The 18,993-nt window shown below is 41.0% G+C and overlaps 1 protein-coding gene across 2 annotated transcripts; it reads left to right on the top strand.

The window, feature by feature from the left end:
* Positions 1 to 2,570: 2,570 nt before the first annotated feature.
* On the top strand, positions 2,571 to 8,822 carry LOC308395648 (uncharacterized protein). Of its 2 annotated transcripts, none has more exons than XM_080880566.1 (5): positions 2,571 to 2,673; positions 5,837 to 5,926; positions 6,248 to 6,343; positions 6,490 to 6,779; positions 6,962 to 8,822. In XM_080880566.1, exons 1-5 carry the CDS (start codon positions 2,671 to 2,673, stop codon positions 7,194 to 7,196), a joined length of 714 nt encoding a protein of 237 aa, XP_080736692.1. In that variant the 5' UTR covers positions 2,571 to 2,670; the 3' UTR covers positions 7,197 to 8,822. The 2 variants fall into 2 exon arrangements, with proteins under 2 accessions (XP_080736692.1, XP_080736691.1); XM_080880565.1 differs by lacking the exon at positions 2,571 to 2,673 and adding an exon at positions 3,618 to 3,715.
* The last annotated feature ends 10,171 nt before the right edge of the window (positions 8,823 to 18,993 follow it).

Here is an 18,993-nt window from a genome sequence, read left to right as displayed (position 1 = left end):
GACAGACCTTGTGTTTCTTTTTAGCGGTACCCAAGTGCAGACACTCGAGGCAGGGATAAGGTTTAACAAAAAACACACGGTTTATTGAAGGTAGAACACGAAAGTGCAAAATATGATAAACCAAAATCAACAGCTAAACTAAACTCGGACCTGACAATGAACGAAGGAAAACAGAGGACTTAAATATACAAAAGGGCAATGAGGGAAGTGGAAACACAGCTGATAAAAATAAATGTGGAGGAAACAAAACTAAACACACTGAACATGAACAAGACTATCAAAATAAAACGTGAAATGCTGAGAAGAAGACTAACGCGAGCTTGACACAGGAGGAAAGGCAGATGAGAGCGGGAGCGAGGGAACACAAGAGAGCACACATGAAAGCACAACACAACAACGACGCGACACAGAAGACATGATAGACTTGACATGAAAACTAAGGACTAAACTCACTTTACAAAGAAATCAGAAAAACAACACAAACTAAAAATGCTGGGATGAATGACCCAGAACAATGACACCACTATTTTTTCTAGTGTGGAGATGTTTGTGCGCCAGTTTGCTATCAGAGTTGAGCTGTACTTAATTTCCAAAATTATCCCAAAATACAAACATGTTTACATGTGCTGTGTTCGAAATGTGCATGACATCTTGCTGAAATACAAATCCAGGACTGAATGATTGATTCAAATTACTTTGTTTCCCTTTGATTGTGAACATAGAACACCTGCACATTTAGAAAGATTAATTTCCTGACGTCAGACAGAACTGTGAATATATTAAGCTCTGATTGTCGAGTGTGAACCAGGCAATCATAAGAAAGGACAGTAGAGAAAATGGGATTGTATTAAATGTAAAAGACTAAAATAATTATTTGAAAGATGCACAGAATGACTGAGAATCACTGCTTTATATTCCAGTATATGCTGAATTGTTACCAATTTTTATATTATGTAAAGGTACAAACTGAAGAAATCTATGCTCATGCAGACTCACAACAACTCTGTATTAATGACTCTTCCCCCCCAACTGGTGACCAAAACCATGCCGTCAAACTGCCCCCCACAGCCCAACAGCGTTAGTCGATCTCCTCCCAGATTCATTTTCCCTTTAATATGTCACCCGTCTGCATTCATCCATCCTTTTATTGCTGCTTGTATGGCTTTGTTAGATTCATTCAGTTCAGTTGATGATTCAGTGCCCTTTCATAATACAAGCACCATCTCAGTCAGCTGAAGTGGTCTGTACTGCTTTGCTCTCAGACCCGAGTACTCCACTCCGCCTACACCTCTCACAGTGTTGGGGAAGGTGAGCCGCAGCTCACTGTTGTTCAGTGTTATGGTAAATGCTCCTCACGCTTGTTGTGTGAGTTCGTTCAGCTAACAAGTATGAACATGTGGCTCTGAGTGCTCATCGCTTGCCTGTGTGTGTGCGTGTGTGGGTCAAAGTTGCCTTTTCTGTGGATGCGACAAGTGCCAAACTGAAGTGGCACAAATCTTTCCACTGGCTGCTCTGTCAAATACAAAGTGACATCACCATTACTGAAGACATCACTTCAAAACTCAAGGTCACGGTCAATTGGCCCTTATCTCCCTCTTCTTCTTCTCCCACTCTCTTTTTCACGTGTGCATGCTGTCACGTTGTCTGTTCAGTGTAGTAATTATCATCCAGTATCCAGAAAATGGTGACGCCAGAGTTGTGTTGTTCCCAGTGCGAATAGTTGGGAGCAAAAATAATTCTAGAAAAATAAATGAACTTCCCCTGAGAGTGAAATATCATTTTTTAAACTGCTGATGCCAAATATCAGGTTCATTTTTGCTGGTCGGAGGACACACGATAGACACACACATTCATTCAGTTAACCGAGTGCTGTCTGATTTCACATGAACTCATTGATCACGGGGAAAAGGAGACATGTCTGGAGGATGTGTGCTCCATGATGCCTGCATACGGTCATGAATGAATAGGTATCCGTGTATGTGGTGATCGATTATCTTGTCAGCACAAGCTGTTGGCAATTACAGAGAAGCTGCATGAACACAGAGGTAATTCACACATCCCTCAAATTATTGACAAAGCTGTTTAGTAGGTTTTATGTCAGATGGAGTCACATTTAAAATCCTGCCTCTAAAGTGTTTCTGTAGCCCAGGTGCCAAACTTCTGCGTGAGTGACTAAATGCTGCCGTAAAGATGGCACTGAATAATCCGTGTACATGCTTAAGATGGCTAACATATTTATACAGCACTATATTTGTTTCATCTAAACACTTCATTTTATGTGTCCATTCAATCCTCCTCCAGAAATGGAGAGGCCAAGTGGGCAGAACCTACCCAGGGCTGAGGGGCATCAGGGGGAACTGTGCGTCAGTCAATTCAGTTAATGTTAAAAAAAACAATAGAAGGTGCAGTTGTGCTACATTTCACACTTACTTTCATCTAAGGCCATAATGTTTCATTTATTTAAATGCCTGCTGCCATTGAGTCTTAGTCCCCTGCCCAGGGACTTAAGGTGAACGAGGTGACGTCAGTTCCTCAATGAGGTGGGAGGAGCCAAAGATTAATACCTGAGAGGCGGACTCAACAAGGAGCTAAAACTCGGGGTCATCACATAGGAGCTTAACTTCTTATCTACCTGGACTGCTGACACCGTCGAAGCTTAATTTTTCAGAGATGGTAAGTGATCTCAGCAGGGACAAAATACAACAAAATGATGGGTACCGGTATATAATGTTATGTGGATATATTACAGTAAGGTCTCTTTTGGGCTCCTCAGTGAATTTTTCCAGTGTTGCTTTATTTACTGCTGTTCACTGAAAAGTGAGAGAAAAATTCATTTTTATACAAACAGATTTGTTTTGTTTGTTTGTTCTTCCGGGGACTTACAAATTTAATTAATCAACATGTAAATTGCTTAATTTGTTATTTTTGAATTAGTTGATGAAGCATATCCCGTAAATCAGACAAAAAGGTGCATTTTAACGAAAACCAAAGCATTTATTTAGCCATTAATGTATACATTCATTTGTTAGTTACATTGTAATTTTGGTGAAAAAACTATGTGAGGTGCAGAGAAACATCAGAAATCAGTGTTTAACTTTGACCGTCTGGATTAATACAAGAATGGAGGAAAGTGGGGATTTTAACAGCTACGTACATATTTATGTGTTTGTTTTTTGTTATTATTGAAATTTTAAAAATGAGTTTTGTATAACTGCCCCCTTCAGGCACACTTAGGAACTACATACTCAAACTTTGTAGTACTTTAAAAACAGATGAATTTATTTTATTCATACATTAATTCACTTTCCTTGTAATGTTGGAAAAGACCCAAATGCAACTATTTGTGGCGTAAAGATACAGCAGTCCTACTAACCAAAACCCTATTACAGAGTCATTATAATATGAACAAGAGCGTTTACATCGGGGTTAGGGTAATTAATTGAGTAATTCCAGTAAACGCGAGTGATTGGTTGAGTGAAATCCGGATGAAACGTTGGACAAAAGAGGTGAAAAGAAAGCCTGACACATTTCAGTGTTATGCAAATAAAGACGGGCCTCGTCCTTCAGCTCCACTGGCTCAGCGGTGCAGAAAAGCCAGGTTTTCACAGACTCGACGATTTCTTTCAAAGCAGCACATCCACTGACTATTTTCTTCAGCATGACCTGCACTGAAAGCCATGCTGACTCCCAGAACACCGCTTTCATCACGGCGCATGTGAGGTTTCAAGGTTTTTAGAAAAGAAAAAAAAAGGGTAGCATCGAAATGTGCTGCCAGGAGGCTATGAGAGAAGTTTGTTGGGTGATATTAATTACTTGTGAGTGCTTTAGACCTCAATTAACCCCACCCACTGTCTGAGAAGAGACAGACAGCGCAGATCAGTGCGCGCAGAGCTGCATCATGTGTGATATATTCGAACCTTGTAAATATCTAATGTAGATATGACGCCATTAAATAGTATACTATTTAAATAGTTTTCGTTCAAAAAAGCAACATTTTTAGGAATTTAATAAAAAGAAAAGGAAAAGAATTTTTTTCTAACAAGGACATGCAAGTTGAAAGTTTGTGATTTCTATTTGTTAGAGCAGGGCCGGATCAACTCAAAACAAGGCCCTAGGCAAAAATTAGCTTATGGTCCCCCCCATTATGTTTACAGTTCAAAATTGACTTGTTTGTAAGTAGTTGGTTGTTCATCCCAAATGTATTTAACAATCTACAAAACAATATCACAGAAATCACCCTTCTATGCAGCACATGGAGATAACAATGGATTTATTAACCCTTTAAAGCCGGTCAGAGCGGGCACGCTCCGTTTTGCGTAACTATTTTTAAATCCCTGTAAAACCGGAACCGCGTAAGTTAGCGCAATAATTTTTTTTGCATATGAAACCGGAGGAGTTGTACTTACATCTTATGCCATCAGCTTGTCCTAGGTCACGGTTTCCTTCTACATATAGCTTTGCAAATATTGCATAAAAAGTGCTTGCAGGAGTATCTCAAAAATAAAACTATGAAGACACTCAAAATAAATTTCCTGTTGTTGTAAACTATTTTTTGCAAAAAACTAAACAAAAACGATTTTCAATTTTTTTGTAGTTTATTGCACTTTTTTGCAATTTATGTAGTTACTATGGACTTAATGCATACATATTATTAAAATATGGGCTGTAACAGTTGTATTGATGTATAGCAACTTGAAATGCTCCCAAAAATGAATGGCACTACAGCATGTAAAGATATAAAGTAAGCTCTGGCGGCCTTGGTTCTATGGTAGGTCTTAAAGGGTTAAACACGTGTTCATTTGTTAAAATTAGCCCACTTTTGAATGAAACGGACAAGTTTCGGGAAAGTTAAAAAAATGGTAGTGAGACCTGCTGTGATGTATGATTTGGCATCAAAAAAATAATAGGTGGTCATGTAGTGCAGGAGTATGTCTGTGAAGGTTCTGAGTCACCCAGGTCATCGTAGTCTAAGAAGCTTGGAAAGAAAAGCGTCTGGACTTCTTTAGGTTTCCTTGAAGGCGTTTCAGACCAGCCACACACTCGGACAAAAACTGGTTTATCCCACAGACAAGACTCCTAAGCACAAACTTAACAACATAGTGTTTGCTGTACAGTGTAGCGAGAAATGCTCAGACCTCTACATTGGAGAGACCAAACAGCAATTTCATAAACGCATGGCACAACATGGAAGAGCCACCTCGACGGGACAAGGCTCGGCTGTCCACAAAGGTCACTCTTTCGATGATGCCAATGTTCACATTTTGGACCAAGACAGATGGTTTGAAAGAGGAGTGAAAGAAGCATCTATGTCTGCTGTGAATGACCATCTTTGAACACCAACGGTCTGGCATCAATAATCCAGTTTTGGGATCCTTCCCAGACGCTTTAACGCCCACTCACATCCTGGGCCGTTTGACCTCAGTAAATTACATGATAGGGTGGGGCCAGGTTTCACCATGGGTTCACCCTAAACCTTGGCTGATTGTGACCTAGACGAGTTTTCACACCTTGGATCGTGTGATTAGGCAAGAGGAACAATAGGGGCTCCATGACCCTCTTGGGGGCTCAAAATCTGAGACTCTCAACCAATTGCTCTCAGAACTGAAGAAGCTTCTCGGGTGAAACATCTTCAAAGAAACTTGACAAAGTCCAGTCGCTTTTCTTTCCAAGCTCATTAGACTAGTGCAGGAGTATTTACTATCTTTATTTTCACTAGATGCAGACATATTCAGCAAAATACTTCTTCAAATAATTTTTTTTAAAGAAATACTCATTAAAATTTACCAGCTGCTCTTTTTACCCTTGTTCTAACATCGGTGTCTGTGTGTTATAACAGTGTGGCACGCCTTTTCACTTGGAGGATGACAGCCGCTGCAGGAAGCGAAAAAGAGTCTGCTCTGTTCAGCCTGGATGCGCCCTTATCAAGGTAACGCTTGAGCTTACTGTCCGGGACACTGATCAGTAAAAGATCTGAGCATCTTTTCCAGCTGTGAAAATATCTAAATAAATAAAAAAGTGCAAAAAAAACCCCAATATAATAACTTCATTGCTTTATACTTTTAAAATATAGGATTCATTAATATTATTTACTTCCAACAGATGCAGATAATATGTGACCAGGCTTGCACGACAAAACACTCTTTATTTGATTATTATTCTTTTTAAAATTCCTTTTTATTCAACACTTGTTGTCACTTTAACCTTATTCACCCTTAATTCTAACATGGACCTGTTTGTGCTGTTGCAGTGCGGCAAGGCTTTTTACTTGGAGGACAATACCCGCTGCAGGAAGAGGAAAAGAGTATCCTCTTGTCAGGAAACCACTGGAGCTGGCTGTAACAAGGTAATAGCTGCTCTTACTGACTGAGACAGAGTGGGCATTCTAAATTCAGATAAATCTGGAAAAATAAACACCCATGTGGTCTTAGAATAGAAACAAATAAAACAAAGTCATTAAATTTGACACAATCTGCTCTTCGCTTCTTCCAGGTCCAGGATTTCATCCCAGAGGCCAAAGCTTCCAGTTGTCCTGACCTCCATCAGGTCATCACTGTAACACAACTGAGCACTGCTGCTCTGACACCTGCGCAGACCCAAGGATTCGCTGAGCCATCGACTACTTCTCCTGTCCAGGATCTATTTCCCACTCCTCAGGCCTCTCCCACTGAGCTGAGCCCCGGTGGTGTCCTGGAGCAGAGGGAGACACCTCTGTTGATCCATGGATACACCGTAGAAGAGTATCAGAAGATCTACCACTCTGTAGTGGATGATATGCTCAAGTAAGTTGATTTTTATTAAAATAATTAAAAATCTGTCTCATAGATACTTTACCCAATTTAAATAGAAAATAAGAATAATGGGAAATTCCTCTTTATTTTTTGTGAAAAATTAACTAAGACAAATTCTCTCATATTTTTTTCAAATCTGAAACAATAAATTTGTGTGTGTTCCTGTCTTACAGATATAAAAATGGGCGGCCCCGGCCATATACTGTTCAGCTTGGCCGTATCATAAAACAGCGCCTCTGGGAGAAACTTAACTGTCCACAAATTAGTTTACAAGAGGGTGATAGTGGACTACTGATGGTCAGTGAATTACATGAAGACGAAGTTTATCCTCCTCTTATAGAAGTGGACATCTCACATGAACCGGATCCCCGGGAGCCTTCTCGGGGGAAAAAAGCAAAACATTGCTAAATACAAACATGTAGCAAAAAATCAAACTGTAAATATTGATCAAAAGACTCAAAAAGACTGAACTCAGCTGTAAATATTAAACAGACACAGGCTTGACCTTGATGCAAGAAAAAACTCTGGCACAAAACTGAACTGCGACCTCTGACATCGAGTTACATCTCAGTCTCCACCTACAGCAGCAAACTCCACATTCTGCCTCATGCATCCTGAACTTTAAGTGAACCCAGCCTTCCATCAACATCTTTCAGGAGCCAACCACAGCCTCAGTTTTTGCCACTTCCATCCAGCAGCCTCCGAAGCCTGACCCAAAACCTGCGGCTTCTCCCAGTGCACAATTTCCACCTTTGTCTGCAGCTGCAGTTGATTACAGCAGCTTTATGCCACCAGCTCAGACTCAAGCCTTAAATGGCAGCATCCAGCGTGAACCCTGATTCTTGCAGTCTTTTCCAACAATCCTCAGTCTCCGCCAGCAGCTGCTGCCTGAAGGCTAAAACATCTGCCTGAAGATTCAGATAGTCTGTCGCAGCATCACAAACTATTTCAGATCCCTGTCCTCCACCTTCAACCTCCAGGTGTAACTACAAGCTTCTGTGCCATCTGAAGCTTGAGAAAGTGTCTGCAGCATCTATACATTGTGCAGTTTCACCTGTAGCCTTTAGAAGGATTTTTTTTTAATGATGTTCCCTCTCCCTCAATGTAAAGGCTCTGAAAGCAAACAACACTCTCCTCTGACCGTCAGCCTGCATCCCACATCCACTGAGTGTGAGATAACTTTTAAATGACGACAGCGTGTTTAAGGTTTTACCTCGACATGATGAATATGTAATGTGTTTTCACTTTTTTTCTGATATGATGATTGGATGTTTTTAACCAAACATCAAGCTGCTGCCTGGGCTCCCCACATCACTGAGCAGACTTGAAGTCTGGGGACCAGAATTGCAGCTCGAGGAAGTGGACAACCTGCTGTGTAGCTCAGCAGACATATGTACAGTCTCTGGGGGAAAATCACTGCTCTGGGAAGCACTCACTCTGCAACCTGTAGTGATAATCAGCATAATCATCTCCACTTTCTTGAGATGTTTTTTTTTTATGTGAAAAATGTATTTTGCAAATAAAACAATGCGTGTGAAAAAGAGTTGTAGTTGATTTTCTTTTCTTTCTAGTGCATCAGGTTCAAATATTGTTTGCATAAGACTACACACTATGTACACCTAAACTGACATGGACGGGCATATTTTTTTCCAACTAAAGTCAGAAAAGGATTTTTGATTTTCTTATATTATATTGAAAATATGTTATGTTCTTGTGTTGTATTATTAGTCGGGATTTAGTCGAGTTTTATTCTAGTTTTTGTTTCATCTCTGTCTCCTGATTTATGAGTCTTTTTCTTGTCCTCATTGTTTTACTTTTAGTTACACCCATGCTCTCATCTCCCTTATCGGTTCTCATGTGTTTTATGTCCGTGTCAAGCTTGTGTTGTTATGTCTATGTCTCAGTGTTTCCTGTTTTATTTTGAAGAGTCTGGTGTTTCCATGTTCATTGTGTTTTGTTTTGCTTCGCCTGTGGTGTTAATCCCAATCAGTTGTTTCCCCATGTGTTTCCACTTCCCCTGATCACCTCCTATGTGTATTTTCATTCAGTCTTTGTCAGGTCATCCGTTTTCCTCCCTCCATGTTACTTCAGGTTTAAATTCTTTCATGGTTCATGTTTCCTATTCATAGTTCCTCGCATGCACCTGTTCAGAATCATGTTTGTGTAACTTTTGTCAGGTTTTAGTTTTAGTTCTCGCCCCCTGTTCACCTTGCTTCGTTTTTGTATTCATGTTTTTTCAGCCTAATAAACGGCTCGCCTTTTGTATAAACTCAGTTCCGTCTCCTTCCGTGTCTGAACCTGGGTTCTCCTTCTCACTCTCACACAGTCAGCTTCATCCAGACTGTGACAGGATCTGGGTTTAAAACAAACTTAATGAATTAACAACCACATTATAATAACAAAGACTACAGTCAGAGATCACGTCTCACACTGAAAACTCTTGTGCTTCTACGTTCTCCTCCCTTTGCCTCCCTCTATCATCTGTGTGGGTGTGCTTGGCATTACTTCTTCTGGCACCGGTTAGCTCATTTGCAGCTCATTACCACTTACCAACAGTATTTAACTCCAACTCTTCTCTCATTGCTTGTTGCTCCTTTAGTATTGCAGTGAAACTCAGGCTGCCCTTTGATGTTACGCTTCTGCAACTCTGTGAAGCTGTGCTTACCTGCCGTGCCCTCCTTCGTGCTAGATGGCTCCCTGACATGCTAGTCTGACGGCTCTTGCACTTGATGAAACACACCTGCAAAAACCAAGAGAAAAACTGTCAACTGGAAACAATTCTGAAAAATTCTACTTGTTTTGGACCTTCAGAGAATTGGCCTGTGCAAACGTGCAAAAGAACAATTCTTCATTCCAAGCTTTGAATATTAAGGCTAACCTTAACTCGTGTATTTACCTGATTGTTCCTATTAAAGAATGGTGAATTATTTCAGTGTGCCCTGCCAGTGAGTTCTTGCTAAGCCATGATAAAGTCTGTGGGTCTTGCAGAGTTACTGGTAGCTTGATATTTTTTAATCTCTGCCTGCTCGCTCCTCATTTGGTAAAACATTCTCGGCCCGTGTCCACCTGCCTATGGCATTAATTTAGGAGGGCATTTTAATTATACCTCCTAACCAAAACTGCAGCAATTAGTCCAAAGAAATTTAATTAGAAACAATATTGATTATTGATGAGGGGGCCTTGTCTTGCATATAGTAACCACAGTATTTGCTGAGTCTTGGTCTATTTGGTAAATGAAAGAGATCAGATTTCAAAAACTTGCATTCTGGAGTTACTCACCTGGTTATTTCCTGCAATCAACAGCCAGGAGTGAAAACAGTCATTAGTAGCAGCTCTACTCTTGTCACCAATTTGCCACACCCTGCATGCACCCCAGAGTCTATGCAGCTCTCATTTTCAACATGCAGCGAGGATAAGCCACTATGTGCCTGCAGCCTCCAACAACCAAAATAATAACAATAAAAAAATAATCTGATATCTATGTAAATATCAACCTCCTGTGAGTATCATTTAAAGCCCACACTGAGGCAAACAGTGTGAGCCTGTCTTTCACATTTCAGTTGGGGACTTGATGGATTTACAATTCATATTCTCAGTCAACCTTGAATGTGAATTATGAAGCCTGAGACTCACTTCGGAGCTGCTCAGAGGGTAAATACTGATCATCATAATGCAACTTAGAACAAAGCATTAATCACTGTAGCTGTTTTTATTGATGTGCTGTAAACTTGGCTTAAACAGCAATAGATGCAGGATTAAAACACTTAAAAAAAAAAAAAAAACTTACTCATATTTTATGATTTTGATGTTTTAGTAATGCATTTTAATTCTTGTTGAACTTGATTTATTAAAGTGCTGGGCAAATAAAAAGGTTTCTGAGGGACAACATTTCTCTAAAATATGACTGCAGACGAGCCAACGATCGATGCTCCAGCACACCTCTCCTCCTTCACAGGAGTCACCCGTATATTGACATCATATTCGAGGATCACATGATAGCAAAGCTTCCTCCTATGAACACTCACTTACTCAAATCTATACATTCATTAGTCTCTTTTCTCTCTGGTCTTGTAGAAATCAATCTGTGGAAAAAGGATTATAAGCCTTTTCCTGCCCCAGCCTTATTTGGCACCAGCTCCCGAGATCTAGCCCAGTTGATCATGTCACCTTATTCTCTACATGGCAGAAAAGCACATGAGGAAAAAGTAGACTAATCTCCTCTTTTTTTTCTCACCACCATTAGATATCAGTCATTCCAGGGTCCCAACCTCTATCACACCTGGGAGATTGGATTGGTTCCCCCCTGCAGTGGACACTGTGGCTGAGAATCAGATATACCTATGAGTTTCTTGCACACCAGATTGCTAGTGCGGTAAGCCAAGAGGCCATAGCAATGATTGTCGCACTCGCGAATGCAAAGACAGGGATATTTTCATGCTCCATCCATCTGGTGTAGCATTTTCATGTTTTCTGATGAGCTGACAGCCCAAAGAAAGCTGTTAGTCATCACAGCGCGGCATTGTCTTTTGTGCCCAAGACAGACCATGTTGTGCTTGATTAAAGTCATCAAGGCCTCAGAGCAAATCTATTTGTTGACTTAGAACAAACTGATAAACATGTTGATTGTACTCCCTCAATTAAACAGCTCTCAGTAATGTCACGACCGACTGCCTGAGTGAGTACGCAGACTACTGATTTTTTTCTCTTCCACGAGGCTTCTTTCAAAAACAAACCTTTAGCTCCCGCTGTTTGAGAAATGAGTGTGAAGCTTTACAGCAAAAGGATGTTTGGAACAAATCATGTGTGAAGACGCACTGTTCACCTGACTCCTGCAGGTGATGACAAAAGCAAGGCTGTGCGCACCAAACCTCATTATTTTGTTGAACAAGAACAAATAAAATGAGTGTTTCGTTTTAAAGACACGCCTGACTTTAGAACGACCCACAGTTGTACGGCAAAAATGACCGTGTGAAAATAATGAGACAATGTGAAACTGCTTTTTAACTAATCATTTAATGTTCAATCCCAACTTTATTAATTCACTCGTAGCTTGATGTCAGCGTAATTAAATGTCCAAAGCAGGCAGCTGTGTTTAGCAGACAAGCTCTAAAAACTCATGGAGAATATATTAGACTTATTTCTAATAAATATTACTAAAAATGAATGCAAATGCTGCTTTGTAGCATTTTAGCAGCTCTCTGTTAAAAATATACATTAACTGTGTTGTGACTTGTATATTTATATGCTGCACTTGGTCACTTTTCTGTGAACACGTGGGTTTACACTTGGAGGAAGAGGAGATACAATCATGGTCCGGGCAGGCCTTCCCTCTTCTCAACTCAACTGATTAACACTCCAAAATTACCACACTCCTCAGCGACAGGAGCACTTACAAGGTCTCGAGGCGAGACCCCACAGCAGCTACAAGAAGAAAGTAATTCATTGTCTATAACATCTTGAAAACCTGAGGCAGGGGAAGCCATATCAATACCCCAACAATGCTACACCCTGTATATATGGACCTCCCAAGAATCATTTCACTAGCTGAGCCTACGTCCTCATTTTGACAGCATTTTAATAGGTAAAGGTGAATGCTTGGACATGAATTGAGCTGCGGTTTGGGGAAGGCCTCAAAGGGGACTGGCGACAGCTCCCGGGCCTGGCAGATCCCCATGTACTAAATAGAAGTGAAGAAGTCAAAGAATTGAAAACAAGGAGGGAGGGTGGGGCACGTAGACGAGAATGAACAGCTTGCAGAACTAGGGGAACCTATATAGATGAGAACCTATATAGATGAGAACCGGAAGCAGCTTGTTTTTGGAGGCGTGGTCCTGCTCCTGAAATTCTGATACATAATCTCCAAAAAGAAGGAGTCCCTTTCTGACCCACTGTTACCAGTATAAACTCATCTGCTGACTCCAGGTTAAACCATGCAGTCATGTGATGGTTTTTTTTTCACTTTTTAGGTATCAAGGCAATCAAGGCAGTGGATGCTGTCAGGAAACCACAACAGCAAGACAGCTCCTCAAACCACCTTCACCCCTGTTTAGGTTTGCACCCTGTCGGACCTCTGCCTTACCATCCCATATTTCAGATACAATGAGGGTGTCTACTGGTAAAAACATGCATGTGCCATGGGCTACTGATTGTCACCAACACAGCCAACCTTTAAGCGAAGGAAGTGGAAAGTAAAGCTCTAGGCTCTTTGATAGGGACAAGACTTGGGTTCAGATATGTCAGCGTCGCCTGGGTTAAAATCAGAACCCAAGAGGTCAAGTCCTTCACTTGATGTTTTTCCACTGAGTGGATAAAAACATCAAGTTCACCACAGAGGATACAAAGGAAAAGGTTACCATTTCTGGAATGTGCTGTGTTCATTTATATAGGGTGGAAGCCTCAACAATGAAGTTTACCTGAAATCCACACACAGAGACTGATGCCAGCTCTTTCACTCCCGGCACCCAGTGGAACACAAACAATTAAAGAAATGTCAGATAACAACCAGGGAGAAAAATACCAACAGACAAAACAACATTACAGATTTGTTAGAGAAACTCAGAAGAATTTTCTCCAAGCATGACATTTCAGTGCACTTCAAACCCAGCAACACCCTCAAACAAAAACTGTTTCATCCCAAGGACAAAGCATCCAAACAAAAGCTCAACAAGCTCGTATACGGTGCAGTGCAGTGAGGAGAGCTCTGACCTCTTAACAGGAGATACCAAACATCCACTCCACAAAATATGGCACAACACAGATGAGCAGGACAAGACTGAGCTGTACATCTACAGCAAAGGACAAAGGTCGCTCTTTTGATGATGCCAAAGTTCACATTTTGGGCTGAGAAGGAAGTCTGTTGGAGAGAAGAGTAAAAGAGGCCATCTATGCTCGCTGTGAACGACTATCGTTGAGCAGAAATGTGGGCTTACGACACCGGCTATCAGCTACCTACAACACAGTCAGAGAGCCCCAGACATTTCAACCCCCATTCACAGCTTGTGTCATGTAACCTCATTAGCTCATATAATGCTGGGGAGGAGCAATGTCTCACAGTGGTTTAACCTGTCAGGCCCAGTGGTGGCAATAACCGCCTTTTTTACACCTCAGCTCACATCACAACTCACTAAGGGTTTATTATCTGGGACTTTCCACCAGTTGTTATAGAACAGAAGATGCGTCTTTGATGAAAACCTAAAAAGGTCCAGCTGCCTTATTTCCGAGTTCGCGAAATCACCTGGATAACCATGAACGTGCACACAGAACTAATCTCTAAGTTAAACTAATATTTCAAAGGCACACTGCAGGGAAGCTTATTGATACAAGTAATTAAATATTAAGGAAAATGATTGAAAAACATGACTTTACAGCATTGATCAACAATTTCTTACAAATAACCAAACATTTACCTTTCATCCATCATATCTTGACTGTGACATCAATAATTCAGCAATTTGTGTAAAAACTGGAACTTTGAATTATTCTCCTGAGCCGAGTTATTATTTATGTGAATTTTCACAGTTGACTTAATTTTTTCAATTGTGATTCTGAGACCAACTTAATGAAAAATAACAGAACTTACAAAGGTAACAGATTTTAACAAGTGCTGATTTACATTACATGAGATGTGGCATTTGTATGCTTAAACAAGCACCTCTCCCCCCTCCATAGAGCCATCACCACCTTCAAACACTTCACCTACAACACCCCCCTCCTCACCCCACACAAAGGAGGATTTCACACCACCTCCTCCCACCACAACTCTTCATATTCATGAAGCAGATGTGAGGAAGCAGTTTAAGAGTCTGAATGCTCAAAAGCTCCCGGCCCAGACGGTGTGTCTCCTGCCACCCTCAGACACTGTGCAAACGAGCTGGCCCCAGTGTTTTCTGGCATTTTCAACTCCTCACTGCAGGCATGTCATGTGCCTGCCTGCTTCAAGTCCTCTACCATAATCCCTGTCCCCAAGAAACCTAGGATCACTGGACTAAATGACTACAGACCCGTGGCTCTGACATCTGTGGTCATGAAGTCATTTGAGCGCCTGGTTCCCTCCTATCTCAAGACCCTCACGGCCCCCCTCCTGGACCCCCTGCAGTTTGCATACAGAGCCAACAGGTCTGTAGATGACGCCATCAACATGGCCCTACACTTCATCCTGCAGCATCTGGACTCCCCAGGAACCTACGCCAGGATCCTGTTTGTGGACTTCAGCTCTGCCTTCAACACCATCCTTCCAGACCATCTCCGAGGCAAGCTTTCCCAGATGAATGTGCCTGATCCCATCTGCCGGTGGATCACTGACTTCCTGACGGACAGGAAGCAGCATGTGAGGCTGGGAAAGAATGTCTCGGACTCCCGGACCATCAGCACCGGCTCCCCTCAGGGCTGTGTTCTTTCTCCTCTGCTCTTCTCCCTGTACACCAACTGCTGCACCTCCACCCACCAGTCTGTCAAGCTAATCAAGTTTGCAGATGACAAACAGAGACTGCAGCGTGTTGTGCGCTCTGCTGAGAAGGTGATTGGCTGCAGACTCCCATCTCTGCAGGACCTGTACACCTCCAGGACACTGGGGCGTGCAGCTCGGATCTCAGCTGACCCTTCTCACCCTGGACACAGTCTGTTTGACCTGCTCCCCTCAGGCAGGAGGCTCCGGTCCATTCGCACCAGAACCTCTCGCCATAAGAACAGTTTCTTCCCCTCTGCTGTTGGACACATGAACAATAACCGTATGACTGTTCCCACCACTAACACATGACCCTACGCTGTGTTCACTGCATCATTCCATGTTTGGCACTGATCACCACCTGCACTCATGTATATATCATATATATATCTATCTACTTAGCACTTTTAATTCTTATTCTTATTTTTATTTTCATGTCTATTTAAGCGTAATTTATGACAGTATGTTTGCACTGAAGCACCGCAGCAATTTCCTAATGTTGTAAACCTGCTCAACATTTGGCAATAAAACCCTTTCTGATTCTGATTCTGATTCTGAAACTGCCTTCAGTTTAGAAGACTGTGTGATCAGAAGTTTGATGCAAACATCCAGAAAGCGTCAGTCATCATAAAATGCTGCAATAAATGGGCAACCTGCAGTATTCAATGGGAGAAACCTAATAATTATGAATTGCAATAGTCAAGCCTAGAAATAATAAATACATGAACTAATTTTTCAGCATCACTCTGAGACTGTTTCTAATTTTAGAGATATAAGCATTGAAGGACATATCCTGGTCGAAAATGTGTGGCCAGCATCTGGTTAGACACCATGTTATGGATGTGTAGCTTATGTATGACCACCAGTTTGCTATACTGGTTTAAAAAGCACAGCTAAAGCCAGTCTAAATGGCTGGGTCTGGGCACATTTATGACTTACATATAACACAACACTCCTTATGAACTAGCTTAAGATTCACTTAATCTCACTGAGGGGTGATGTGCACATTTTCAGGTTAAATAAATCTCTCATTTACAAACATCTTCTTGATTTTGCTCCAGATTTTCGGTCTGGTTTATTCTTTCTGCTTTAATTATTCTTGAAATGTGTCTCAAACGGCACCAGATTCCCTTTGTGGAACACTGAGTTGATTGGGGATAATATAGTGAGGCATACACATGTGCACATAAAAGTCCTGCCTGCAATCCACACTGCTTATCGGGGTAATATCAGTGCAATGAAATCCAAAGAACTCTCTGCAGATCTGTGTGGTTACACTGTGGTGAGGCAGAGATCAGACCAAGGGTAGAAAATCATTTCTAAAGGTTTGAGTGTTCTGGGGAGAATATGGTCTAAATATTTATGAAATGGAAGACATTTGAAACCATCTGGACCTTTCCGAGAGTTGGCTGTTGGGACAAGCTGAGTAAACAAGCAAGTAGAAAGTTGACCAAGAAATCAGCCTGCCAAAAGGATGAGCATCCCAACAGCTCGCTGTCAGTCACTTTTACAGCAGTCAGATAGAAGCAAGTTTTAGTCTCTCAGAAATTGTCAGACTGCTTTCAGTTAGTAGTTCATACTTTCCATCCAGTTTGGTAACACTTGAAAGGGAGATTGGGATAATAATAATAATAATAATGGATTGCATTTATATAGCGCTTTTCAAGGCACCCAAAGCGCTTTACAATTCCACTATTCATTCACTCTCGCATTCACACACTGGTGGAGGCAGCTACGGTCGTAGCCACAGCTGCCCTGGGGCAGACTGACAGAAGCGAGGCTGCCATATCACGCCATCAGCCCCTCTGGCCAACACCAGTAGGCGGTAGGGTAAAGTGTCTTGCCCAAGGACACAACGACCGGGACAGAGAACCTTACAGTATGCTAATAAAATCTATGCATGTAAACTTCACACAGAAAGGCTCCAGCTTTTCAGCTGGCCAGCTGTTTAAAAGCAGGAACCTTCTTGGTGTGGGATGACAGTGGGATAACCATTGCGCCACTGTGTGTGGATTCTCTCAGACATACATGTAAGGTTAACAAGTGATTCTTTCACCACCCATGACTCAGAATTGGATGAGTGGTTTAAAAAATGGATAATATGGTTACTGGAACCCTGTAGATTTCAGTGGTTGGTGCTATTTCCCCACAGTAAGAGGGCTCTGAAACTGAGCCCTCCTGAGGATTTTATTTGTACAGACTTTCGATGTTTTCAAACTGTGACTAAATGGGTTTTCTCCAGGTGCTCTGGTTTCCTCTCACAGTCCAAAAACATGCCTGTTAGGTTGGTTGATTATTCTAACTTGTGTGCATGTCACTGGTAATTTAAAGCACACTGATGACTATTAAGCAAGATAACTTCTGTATAAATGTCAGTCCATTTCAATAGTATTGACGTCCTACTCATACAACAAGTCAATTGATTGTATTGTATTGTATGGCTTGTGGTGTAACAACTAAATTAATGTTAGCTGGCACTGATTAAAAAAATAATGACATTTAGCAAATGTCCCCTTAAGTGACAGCAAAATATCCTGAAATAGTTTCACAATTAAAACAAATACTTTGGTGTTTAGGATGAAAGGAAGGAAGGATCCATGTCAGTGCTTTTCCCCACTATCGCTGAATAAATAAGGCCACAAACCTGTGTAAGTGTATTCTTTGTTTGTTTGTTTGTTAAACCTTTTCCCTTTAATAAGGAAAAATAAGGACATTTGGTACAAAAATATGGACCAGATTCACCGGCGCTTGTTAAGTACACCCCTTCAACTGTTTATGAACAAAAATATCTAATCGACCAATCGCATGGCAGCAATTCAATACATTTAAGCCTACTGGAAATAATTGGTGTAGCTGTGGTGAGATGTATTTAACCACGCATGTGGTACATGTTATTTCTGTAAGCTAATAACCAAGCAGATAACATCACAACCTATTTGGGATTTTATGAAGTCATATTTTAATCTAAATTTGTTACTACAAACTACATTAAACGGGTAGTTGGAAAAAATATGTTGGGGGGGGGGAAAAGTCCTTGTTTCCAGACCTCCGTTCTCATTTTAAAAATAACAAAGCACCTTTTCTTAAATAATGAGATTTGTTTTCTCAAATGACGTTGTAAAGCACTTTGTCAAGCTGAAGTTTTTCTTTATTTCTTTGACCTTTACTGTAAATTGAAGACGCAGAACATAAAGTTCAATACTTATAAAAAAATACTACAATTAAATTCAAGGGAAAAATGTCAGGAGAAGAAAGAAAACCAAAACCATAATAACCTCGTTTTCTTAATTCCAAAGCACCTTTTCCTAAACAGAGGAACTTCCTCCAAAGGAAGCAGCAAAGCAAACCACATTGTCAAGCTGAAGTAATCTGGTGACAGAGCAACATACGGGAGGAAAAAGTCATAAAAAATTCTATGTAAGAAATAAAATTTAAGATTTAAGAAAAAAACCCCCACAAAAAATGGCCATTATCATTTTAAAAAAGTATTTACAAAATCGTAAATGCTTTTTGGAGGAAAAAAGGTTTTGCGTCGGTAAATGTACACTTACGTTAAAACTGCAAGAACTACAAAGACTTCAGTTACAACCTTTTCATTAGTTACAACCTTCGTGCAAGGACAGCTCAAAGCCACTTTCTCGTGCGGGTTTCAAAGGCTTCAGGCTGACGTGAGTACGTGTGTTTATATTTTGGTGAGTGACGCCAGGAACAACAGCTGTGACGTTTCACGACAGCTTCGCCGCCCCAACAGTGCATTCTGGG

Source organism: Rhamphochromis sp. 'chilingali', assembly GCF_963969265.1.
Source record: "Rhamphochromis sp. 'chilingali' genome assembly, chromosome: 4".
Taxonomy (NCBI): Eukaryota; Metazoa; Chordata; class Actinopteri; order Cichliformes; family Cichlidae; genus Rhamphochromis; species Rhamphochromis sp. 'chilingali'.
This window is presented reverse-complemented; position numbering and strand designations above follow the sequence as displayed.

Bases quoted from the DNA above. Each gene is read 5' to 3' on its own strand.
- LOC308395648 (XM_080880565.1), top strand. From the start codon at position 3,659: ATGACCTGCACTGAAAGCCATGCTGACTCCCAGAACACCGCTTTCATC. The intron at 6,344-6,489 runs GTAATAGCTGCT...CGCTTCTTCCAG, and splicing joins CTGGAGCTGGCTGTAACAAG to GTCCAGGATTTCATCCCAGA. The intron at 6,780-6,961 runs GTAAGTTGATTT...CCTGTCTTACAG, and splicing joins GTAGTGGATGATATGCTCAA to ATATAAAAATGGGCGGCCCC.